The sequence below is a fragment of the Furipterus horrens genome, unplaced genomic scaffold, assembly GCF_987537825.1.
Source record: "Furipterus horrens unplaced genomic scaffold, mFurHor1.1.pri manual_scaffold_2, whole genome shotgun sequence".
NCBI lineage: Eukaryota > Metazoa > Chordata > Mammalia > Chiroptera > Furipteridae > Furipterus > Furipterus horrens.
Window position 1 is genome coordinate 95,041,013 of NW_028327172.1, and position 11,619 is coordinate 95,052,631.

The 11,619-nt window shown below is 41.3% G+C and overlaps 1 protein-coding gene across 1 annotated transcript in view; it reads right to left on the reverse strand.

Moving 5' to 3' along the window:
• KIF5B (kinesin family member 5B) overlaps nucleotides 1–9,080 on the reverse strand; it is a 46,653-nt gene extending 37,573 nt beyond the window's left edge. The window contains exon 1 of the mRNA XM_090266162.1: nucleotides 8,500–9,080. Within this exon, the coding sequence (XP_090122288.1) occupies nucleotides 8,500–8,625 (126 nt within the window). The 5' untranslated portion in view covers nucleotides 8,626–9,080. The remainder of the gene's footprint in view (nucleotides 1–8,499) is intronic.
• Nucleotides 9,081–11,619: the final 2,539 nt, after the last annotated feature.

Consider the following 11,619-nt stretch of genomic DNA (forward strand, 5'->3'; position numbering starts at 1 on the left):
AAGGGATGTCTCAGGTGCAGGCGGTGCCCCCTGAGAAGTGTCGGGCCTAAACCCCAGGCCAGTCTCCTCAGCCCAGAGCACTAGATCTGAAAGAGGTACCCACATAAAATCTGACTATGAAAAGAAGCAGGGTTTCTGTCTGCCAGGTAAAGATGGGAGTCAAAGGCACACAAAAAGCCAACACAAAAAATTTCGTTTACAGCCAAGCAGACTAGAGTAACCTGAGGGGAGTCTGAGATTTGTGGCTCTGGGGAGTGAGCTGGCAAGACAGCTGCCAAGGATCCCTGTGCTGAGTCATTCTTCCATACCACAATGCTATCTTTCTTGGGTGGAGCAATCCCCTCTGTGTGACATCAGCCTGGGGAAAAGCAATCGCTCCATCCTCTAGACTCCCTCTTACCCCACTCTGCAGAGCTTATGCCCCACAGAGGAGTCAGCTGCCTTGGCCAGGGCAGAGGTCTCAGCAGACTCGGGGTGTCAGTGACTGGCTTGTCTGGCTTTGGGGCAGGGTTCATTTCCCCCACTTTCCTGTGAACCTGACTGTTGCTTTCCCCACAGAACCACCCTCACAGCTTCCGGAAGGCCCAACATCCAGGCTCTGCCCTGCTGAGGGTAAAATCCAAGACAGACTGAGTCTGTGTGGCTCTGACACGGGAACCACACCCACCATCTTCCCTGAAGCCTGATTGGCACCACCTCCTCACAGGACATCAGCTAGTCCCATTCTCCCAACTCCACCAGAGGCTCTTTCAGTGACTGAGCTTACCAGGCAACAAGCAGGTGAAGGCAAGCAGAGGCAGGTCCTGGAGTGCCTTGAAACTTTTGCTGACCTGCTCCCAGGCCAGGTACTGAAAAAAGCTGGCTTTCACAGGCAGCTTGGTCTTTCCGACAAGCACCAAAGCTCAGCAGAGGTAGCCACAAATGGTGGATCTGTTGTAGCTCCAAACAGGTTGCCAGGGGCCAGTCACAAAAGCATCTGACACTGGCATCAGCATCCCTCCCAAGAGGCCCAGAACACAGACACACACACACACACAGACACACACACACACACACACACACACACACACACACACACACACACACACACACACACACACACCCCACACCACACCACACCACACCACACCACACCAGCTTCAGACATCAGAGCAGGATCCCATAAGCTCCACAAACAGCATGAACAAAGGAAGATATCAGCAAGTAACAAACCCTGCTGAGAAGGATTCTGCTTTGTGTGGCCAGTACCTGCATAGCAGCTCACATGCCCTGGTCAGGGTTAAGACTCACTGTAAGCCGGCCTATGGGCCGATCCCACATATGGTTGGGCCAATAGCAAACAAGACTCAATTATAACAGGAGGGTCCACATAACACAACAAGGGACATTCCTAAAGCACACCCAGCTCAGGTGGTCAAAGAGACTGTGCCACAAGGTCCCACAGGACACCTACTACTACATCAGGTCACCCCACAAAGAATGTGAGTCATAGCATATCTAATATATACAAACAACAAAATGAGACAGCTAAAATGTGGATACAAAGAAACAGGCCCCATATAAAAGAGAACTCTCCAGAATGAGTTAAGTGAAACAAAGGCAAGCAATTTATCAGATGTTTAGAGTTCAAAGTTATGGTTATAAGGATGCTCAACAGCACGAAAAAAGACACAGAAACAATTTTTTTAAAAAAGCTGCAAATGAAGAACACAATATCTGACATGAAGACAAGGTAGGAAAAAAGCACCCAATCAGAGCAACAAAACGGAAAAAAGAAATTTTTCCAACACTTGTTTTTTTTTTAAGTATATTTTATTGATCATGTTGTTACAGTAGTTCCAATTTTTCCCCCTTTGCTCCTCCCTGCCCAGTACCCCCCTTTCCTCCAGCAATCCCACCCCCCTTAGTTCATGTTCATGGGTTGTACATATAAGTTCTTTGGCTTCACCCTTTCCTATATTATTCTTAACTTCCCCCTGTCTATTTTGTACCAACCAATTATGCTTCTTAATCCCTGCACCATTTCCTCATTTTTCCCCCTTCCCTCTCCCAGCTGATAACCCTCCAAATGATCCCCATACCTGTGATTCTGTTCCTATTCTGGTTTGCTTCATTGGATTTTGTTTTTATTTTTTAGATTCAGCTGTTGATAGCTGTGAGTTTGTTGTCATTTTAGTGTTCACAGTTTTGATCTTTTTCTTAAATAAGTCCCTTTAACATTTCATATAAGGGCTTGGTGATGATGAACTCCTTTAGCTTTACCTTGCCTGGGAAGCAGTTCATCTGCTCTTCCATTCTAAATGATAGCTTTGCTTTATAGAGTAGTCTTGGGTGTAGGTCCTTGCTTTTCATAACATTGACTACTTCTTGCCAGTCCCTTCTTGCCTGCAAAGTTTCTTTTGAGAAATCAGCTGATCGTCTTACAGGCACCCCTTTGTACCTAACTCTCTGCTTTTTTCTTGCTGCTTTCAAGATTCTCTTTATCTTGAACCTTTGGTATTTTAATTATGATGTGTCTTGGTGTGGTCCACTTTGGGCCTAGCTTGCTTGGGACTCTGTGCTTCCTGGACTTGTATGTCTATTTCCTTCGCCAAATTTGGGAAGTTTTCCTCCATTATATTTTCACATAATCTTTCAATTTCTTGCTCTTCCTTTTCTCCTTCTAGCTCCCCTATGATTCGGATGTTGGCACATTTAAAGTTGTCCCAGAAGTTCCTAAGCCTCTCCTCATTTTTTTAAATTCTTGTTTCCTCATTCTGTACTAGTTGACTGTTTTTTTCTTCCTTATGTTCCAAATCATTGATTTGAACCCCGGTTTCCTTTCCTTCACCATTGGTTTTGTGTGGATTTTCCTTTGTTTCACTTAGCATAGCCTTCACTTCTTCCCTTATGTGTTTGCTTTACTCAAGCATATCTGTCAAGCCTGTGAGGATCTTTATCACCAGTGTTTGGAATTCTGAGTCTGTTAGGCTGGCTATCTCCTCATCTGTTAAGCTGGCTATCTCCTTGTAGCTTAGTTCTCCCACTGGAACTTGTTCCGTTCCCTCTTTTGGCCCATACTTCTCTGTCTCCTCATCTTGACAGGCTCCTGTGTTTGTTTGCCTCTGTGTCTTAGTAAAAAAAAAAATTTTTTTTAAGTGAAGATAGTTGAAGGCAGGGGTCCCCAACCTCTGTTATCCATCCACAGCCTGTCAGGAACCAGGCTATGAGCAAAGCTCACCTGAGTTCCACCTTTGTCTGTCCGTCATTATGAAACTGGTCCCTGGTGCCAAAAAGGTTGGGGACCACTAGTTTAAGGGACATTTGGGAAAATGTGGAGCGTAACAACACCTGCATAATAAGGGTATCAGGAGAGGAGAGAGAGCATGGGATCAAGAAACTATGTGAAAAAATAATGACTGATAGCTTCCCTAACATGGTGGGGGAAAAAGAAAAAGAAAAAAGGACACACAAGTCCAGAAAGTGCAGGCAATCCCAAACAAGACGAAATCAACACATCATAACTAAAATGGCAAAGGTAAAAGACAAAGAGAGAATCTTAAAAGCAGCAAAAGAAAGACAGTAAATACATACCTCTCAATAGTCACTTTAAATGTGAATGGATTAAATGCTCCAATCGAAAGACAACTGATGTTTGTCTCTCACCTCAATGTTTTTCTTCCTCTCTCGCCCTACCTCTTTCTCTAAAAAGTAAATAAAATCTTTAAAAAAAAAGACACAAGGTAGTTCAATGAATAAGAAAGCAAGAACTAAATATATGTTGTCTACAAAAGACCGACCTCAGAATGAAAAATACATACAGACTAAAAGTAAAGGAATGGAAAAGATATTTCATGCAAATGGAAATGAAAAACAAAAAGCTGAGGTAGTAATACTTATATCTGACAAAGTACACTTGAAAATAAAGGCTATAAGAAGAGACACAGAAGACACCATATAATGATAAAGGGAACAATCCAACAAGAGAATATAACCCTTGTAAACATGTATGCTCCCAACACAAGAACACCTAAATATGTAAAGTAAATCTTGATGGACATAAAGGGAGATACTGAAGTAATACAGTCACAGTAAGGGGATTTTAACACTTCATTTACATCAATGGATATATCTTCCATACAAAAAATAAACAAGAAAATGGTGGCCTTAAATGACACACTAAATCAGATGGATTTAATACATATCTTCAGAGCATTTCACCCAAAGCAGCAGATATACATTCACGTGCCCATGGAACATTTTCTAGGATAAACCATGTTAGGACACAAAAACAAATCTCAATAAATTTAAGAACATTGAAATCATACCAAGTATCTTCTCTGACCACAATGGTATGAAACATGAACTAAAGCTCAAGAAAAAAAACAAACAAACCTGAAAAACAGACAAAGATATGGAGGCTAAATAACATGTTATTTGGTGGGAATGCAGACTGGTACAGCCAACATGTAAAGTACGTAGGTACCTCAAAAAATTAAGACTGGAAATACCTTATGACCTCCCAATTCTACTTCTGGGAATATATCCAAAGAAACCTGAAACACTAATTCAAAAGTATATATGCACCAGTATGTTCACTGCAGCATTATTTACAATAGCCAAGATGAGTGGACAAAAAGCTGTGGTATGTTTATTTACACAATGCAGTACTACTCATCCATAAAAATGAAGGAAACCCTACCTTTTGCAATAGCATGAATGGACCTTGGAGAGTATTATGCTAAATGAAATAAGTCAATCAGGGAAAGACAAGTACCATATGATTTCCCCCATATGTAGAATCTAATGAACAAAATAAACTAACAAATTGGAGACAGAGAACACAGTGACAGCTGTCAGAGGGGCCGGGCTTGGTGAGAAGTATGAAGGGATTAAGCAAGGGAAAAAATAAAAATAAAAAAAGACTGATGTATGGTGACTGCCAGAGAGCAGGGGGAATGGGGATAGGTAGGAGACAGTAAAATGGAGATAACTGGTGATGGAAGGAGATTTGAGATGGTAAACAAACAATGCAATATACAGATGATGTATTGTAGAATTGTATACCTGAATTGTATTAATCAATGTCACCCCAATAGTTTTTAAAAATAACAATCACCACTCAGAGATAAACTTTGCTACTTTTTCTATGGAAAAAGAAAATAATTTTTCCTCTTCATTTATCCAGCAAACATTTATTTAGCACTTATAAGGTTATCATATAATAAGTGAGCAACAATTTTAGAAATGATAATTAGTACAGGCTTTAGTGTTCAAAGAATAAAAGAGGATAATATTGAGTCTTGAATATTCAGCTAAGAAGCTTTATACTGGGATCTAATTAATATAAGTGATCAAGTAATGTTAACTAAATTGAATTAGAGACAGTCTCTAGCCTTAAAGAAGTCACAACCTGGTAGAGTCAAGAATAGATTTCAACTAGCTAAAATATAGATTTAATAACACATGTATTAAAAAACAATATAAAAGCAAAATTTAAACAATTCTAATTTTGAATGTAAGAAACAATAAATAGAAAACATAAGTATAAAGACAACTGCGTCCCTCCAAAATAAGTCAAATAAAATATTATTAAAATAAACATTTAAAGAATAAAAACACTACTGAACTTTTTAAGTCTTTATCTACATTTTTATATCAATTAGTTTTTATTCCCTTTAGAAACTCATATGCTAAAAATAATAGTAAAGTCTGTCTTGAAAGTAATTATGTAGCTGTTTACTCTAGCAGCACCACATAGTAAATATGCAAACTACCTCTACAACCTTAAAGTACAACTATGAACATGCAAACATAAAAAATAATCAAGCTGGGATTGAGTAATTTGTTTCCAAGTTATAACATTGTTAAATAAAAAATTAAATGTTCAGCAGTAAGTTGATACAATAGCCTTATTTTAATTCCAAAACTAAAAAACAAGACTTACGGAACACAAAAACTATTTCTAATTGTCTATAATGAAGGCACATTTCTGAACTAATAAGCTTCAAATAAATAAAGGAAACCTCAATCTTTCTTTCCTTCTTTCTTTTTTTGGACATCTACATTTTAAAGCCTAGTTCTCAGCCTTGTGTATATCATGCACTCTTTATTTTTGTGTACCTTCAAAGGCACTCCAAGTTGCAAGATTCATTGACATCCAACTTGGCTTCACGGGCGCAAAATCAAATAGGAATATTTTTGAACTGTTCTTAAGTGAAGTGGTTCATGTCTGAGTCTGCACAGACCAGGCTTAATACCAAATTAGGTTACAAAGAAGACCCATCTGGTAGGGCTATCACTCTCTAAAATTCTGTATAGTAATCAACAGATCACATGGAATTACAGGATACTACATTTTCCTTAGTTTGACACTGATTATGGACTAAACATCCCACAATTGTAAACCCATTACCCTACATTTCTAAAGGCTTTGTCACTCAATTGTAATGTATTTCAGCTTACACATTTCTAAAAAAAGATAAAAATGCTTGCCAGTTTACATAAAGACCAACACGACTATTCATCACCAGTTCACAGCTTAATCATCATCTATCCATTATTTCTATTACCATTTAAGTTTAGTTACCTTACTAAATAAACATATAAGAAACTTATAACTGTATCCAAAGGAAAAAAACCTAGCATAAATGTGTGCTTCCTGTGGTAATTACTGGGTTTTTCTTTTTAACTGTCGTTGTATTTTGTCATATTTGAGCTGCATCAGGTTACCTTCTAACCTAATCTTAACACATTTTGTGAATCCTAAATTCTAATATACCAAGAAAATAAATGTTGGTAATATTTATAGATTTGTGTAAACACAAAAAATCTTGAGAAGACATTCTAATACAAGTCAAAAAGGAAAACAGCTTTGATGTGTTGAGCACTGTTGAGGCTGAGTAATCATAAAAACTATGAGAAACTAGTAACCTCATCTTTGCCCACTCACAACCCAGGTCTTTCGAGTCTCCCGATTCCATGTACAATACATTATTCTTAAAACAAACAAACAAACAAACAAAAAAAAAACTACTTCTGTACTTAACTTGACCTCACTATGATATCATTTATAGCAAGAATTTTTCTTGTGAACTTGACGGTCTTCACATAGAGGCAGCAGACAGTTGTAACCTACTGACTTGTTTGTCAAAAGCCTAACAAGCAATATGAACCAACATTCACACAAAAACCCTAAAGAACTTTAGTTCTGTCTTATATAGGTCAATGCTTTTAATTATCACTGTACCATCTCCTATGACTCCTTTGTCTTATTTCCAAACTAAACTCTCCAAACAATATGCTAAATATGGAATGTCATTGGAAAAACTTAACATTAATTTGTACCATGGTAACAATGTAGAAAAAAGTTATGCCACGTGGTATTACCAAGAAAGATCTCATTTAATTTTTAGTTACATTGTTCTGTATGCAGTATCTTAGTATCCATTTTAATTTCCTTGAACTAGGAGTGCTATTTGAAATTTGTCAATACCAGAGGTCAAACCCCCAAAATCAATGAATCAATGAACCTTACATTCTGGTCCCCCTGACAAATGATCCAGCCAACTCTGGTTATGTTTTATACTACAAAGGAACAATAACTCACCATCTTTGGTATCATAAAAATCAGCTTTCTTGGGAGTAGATACCCTCAATATTAATTACAGAAGTAGGAAACCTAATACTAACACGAAATCTAGTTTACAGGTCAAAGTTTTTTGTTTTTAAAACCTTCCTTTTATAATACTTTAATGTACAGACAAAAAGTTAACACTCTTATCTAGACTGTTACCCTAAAAAATCCCAGTAAGAGATTATGGGTCTTTCTGGGCACTTGCTTGACCCAATCTGAAGTGGATACAAATACGTCTGCGATAAGATTAAACTAAATTGATCACTCCAATTTTAAAAGAGAATTTACTATTTCTTTTTATACAGTTCTTTTGTTTTCAATTAACAAAAGGTGGGTTGGTAGACATTTCAGGTGCAGGCATATTTGTATTTTTGTCTATTTTCCCTCTTCAGCAGGGAAAAAATATGGTTCATCATGTAGTTACATGTTTCTATAAAACTTAAGTCTTCATAATTTAAGATACAGTAGGGCTAGTCTCATAACTCAATCTTCTTAGCTGAATTTTAACCTTACATATTTTATGAATTGGGGGTACTCCAAACCCCCGACAGCCATCAGCAACAGTACCTGCACACACACACACAGGCAAACACTAAACTCGCTTCCCGGGCAGCTCCTCCAGCGCCCAGGTTGGGGAGTGTCCCAGACTGAGACCCGGCGCCTCCCGTCTCCTGGCAGTGGAGACCGGGGTGGGGGCGATCCAGGCGCACCAGTGGAGCTGCGCTATCTCCCTGTCCTGGGTTACCTGGCCCAGCAAACTCCACCAGAGAAGGTCGGGGACATCACTACTCCCTCTACATTCTGCACCCCGCCACCTCTCTAGACTCCAGGCCCAGCCAGGCATGAAGCAGTGGGACGGGGAGGTGGGTGCGAGGGTAACTCACCGCGATCACGACCGTGTCTTCTCCCTGAAACTTGGCGATGTATTTATCTCCGCGGTTCACTTCGGACTCGTTGAGAGGTCTGAACCGACACATCACTTTGATGTTGCACTCCGCCGGGTCCGCCATCTTCCTCGCTGACGGGGCCGGAGGCCCGGAGCCACTTCCCGCCGGACAGTCTTTGAGGAAGCAGGTCGGAGCTAAGGGTCTAGGGTCGCGAGGGCCGAAAGAAGCAGCAGTACACGGCGTCGCGCTTTCTCTGCCGGGGGCAGCCGGGAGAATGGAACTCGAAGCGCCAGCAGCTGTCGCCTTGAGGCTCACTTCCACTCCATCATGGCAGCCATGGTGGCAGGGGCATCGGGTGGGGCGGCCCCAGCTCCTCGGCTTCCCCCTCGCGGGCCTGCGCGGACTGCTGGATCTGAGGGTATTCTCGAGGCCAGGAAGGTGGCCCCCTCCTCCTTCCTCAGAGAGAGCAGACCAGGCACACCGTTTCCGCACCCAGCTGTCTGCTTGCGTTCTTGCCGGCTAGCCGGAAGCCTCCTGGCCACTCCTAAGGCCGCGGACCCAAGACAAGGCGGCGGGCCGGGCGCTGCGCAGGGAACACTACGCAGGCGCAGAGGCCCACACGCCTAGGCGACCAATCCACGCAGGCGCCGAGGCCCACACGCCCAGGCAACCAATCCGTGCACGCGCCGGCCAAGCCGCCGCCGCCGCCGCCCGCGTTCTTTGGCCCAGGGTCGCAGATTCGAGTTTTACTGGTTGTTCACACTGCTGTCTGGCTTCAGAATTCACCGAAGCTAAGGCATTTAGCTTTCTTTAGAGAACAATGGATTTAAAAAATATATATATATATATGATGTATGTTTAAATATACTACTGTATTCCACTAAGGAATGTTTACTTTTTATTTGGTCTGGAGGTAAAATTGATTCCTAGCCGCCTTTTTATAGCTCTTTTCCAGAAAAGGGAAGATTTGAATGAAGGGTGGGACATGCTCTCTGGTTTAAGCCATTGCTTTTTCCTGAGAGAGGAGGTTGAGGAGACAGGAATAAAAAAGAAAAAGGAAATTTCTTCTAAGGAATGAAGAGGGTTGCTGAAGAAATATGGAAGAATAGAGTGAGGTGGGATAAGCCCCTCAGTCAATGGGAGGCCCCTCTTCCCCAATAATAAACAAATGGAACTCATCAGTCTTAATACTGGAGGAATGACTAACCTGGAATGTGGAGAGAGTTTCAAAGAGCTTGGACAAATTTGTGGGTTAAATATGTAAGGAAACCCGCTCCACAGTTGATTTTTGCCTCCTATTTTGAGAAGAAGGGTACTGTAACGGATCTTCCCATGAAAGTGGATCTAATGTGCTATGGTAGGAGAGCTGCAAAGATAATAGGAACCCTTCCTCTGGTTTCCAGTTTTGGTTTGTAAAATGAAGTATTCGACTATGAAAACCTTCAATGCCCTCTGCCCTTGCCCATTCATCCTAATACCTCCAGAAATGAATTCATTGCTCTACAGGTTCAGGTTTTATTGATCCACTGCAATGAGTGAAAAGTCCCACCAGAGGATCTGTGGGGCATCTCCCCAAACAAAAATGTCACCCTGATGATCCATGGTTGGTGGTGTCAATTCAGTTTCAACAGGAAACCCCAATTTGGGGTGCAGTGAAGAAGAAAACTTTATTTAGTGCCAGCAGCTCATCAGAAACACAGTATGGCTGTAAAAACAGCACTGCTGTGGAACAGCTCAATACAGGGTGGGGAAAAAGTAGGTTTATAATTCATGTGGGCAATAATATGATAATTAATAAGTAATAATACAAGAATAAACTTTCACATACAACTGTAAACCTACCTTGGCCCCACTCTGTAGTGCTATAGTATACACCAAATGGCCAAAGCCCCCACCAGCTAGGAAGCTCTGCTCTGCCCCACTCTACCTCTGCTCCACTCTTTGGCGTCCATCCCTGCACCCTGGACCCCTACAAAGTACACTCCTAGAGCCACAGGGGACACTGTCTCCTGGTTCCTAATAGGTCAGAATAGAGCCACGCTGATTGGTCAGAGCTGTGCCCTTCTGACAGGTCACAGCTATGCAACTCTGATTGGATGAGGAAAGGCTCGGTCTTATTGGTTGAAATAGGACTATAGGAACTCCTTTATAAGGGCTGGCTCGGATGGCCAAAACATAGTGCAGGCAGGAAGTTTAGTGCAGAGGCAGGCAGCCTAGTGCAAAGGGATCTCTGCAAAGTGTAGTTTGTGTGAGGAAGCCTCTGGAGAAACGAGTGCTAGACACATTTTCTTTTTCTTTTTTTTTTTTTTTTTTGGCCAAGGTAGCCACCGGGATCCTTTTTTTAGCCCTCAGGGTTCACAAAAGGAAAGATGGAGTTGTTACAGGGTTAGGGTGGAAGTGTGGAGTTCAGGTAAAATTTAATGTAACTGTGTTTTGATAGTGTTAAAGAAAAAAATCCCACAGTTATAACTGCAGAACCAGTTCAAACTGGTCCTATTCTCTTCCTATCAAGAAACTGAGTTGTTTTTCAGAGACAAGAGAACAAAACCTCAAGTCATGCAGCCAGGCATAAGTAAGGGAGGGAATTTTGACCTCCATTAACACCGGGAACCAGAGTCTGAACTCCCCCCCACCCCCACACACAAGGAACTAAAGGACCCATTTCGGAAGCAAAGGGCGCATTGTCCCAGAAATTGCAATGCTGAAGCCCCTTACCCTATCTTACCATAAATGGCCAAGTTCCAAAGTTCTTCCATTGAAACTTGCTCTGCCAGTGCTTCTGCAAATCAGCCTGTTCCCTTCAACCCCTTAAATCTTGATCTGAACTCTTGATGAAGAGATAGAGTTGAGCTCTTCCTCTTGTCTCCTTGGTTAACCTCACAATAATTTTTAATATTTTTTCTCAAAATCCTGTGCCACAGTATCATCTTCTATGCACACAGGGCAGTGAGCCCTTGCTCAATAACAGAGGCCCCAAATGGTGTCATTGGTGCTAAAAACCTCAGATACCAAACCTAGGTTTAATACCTGATTTAATTGCAGTTTTAACCTCTTCCAGAAACGTAATCTTAATTAACCAGTATGAAATTTTCTGGTCAAGAGCCTGTAAGGTAATGT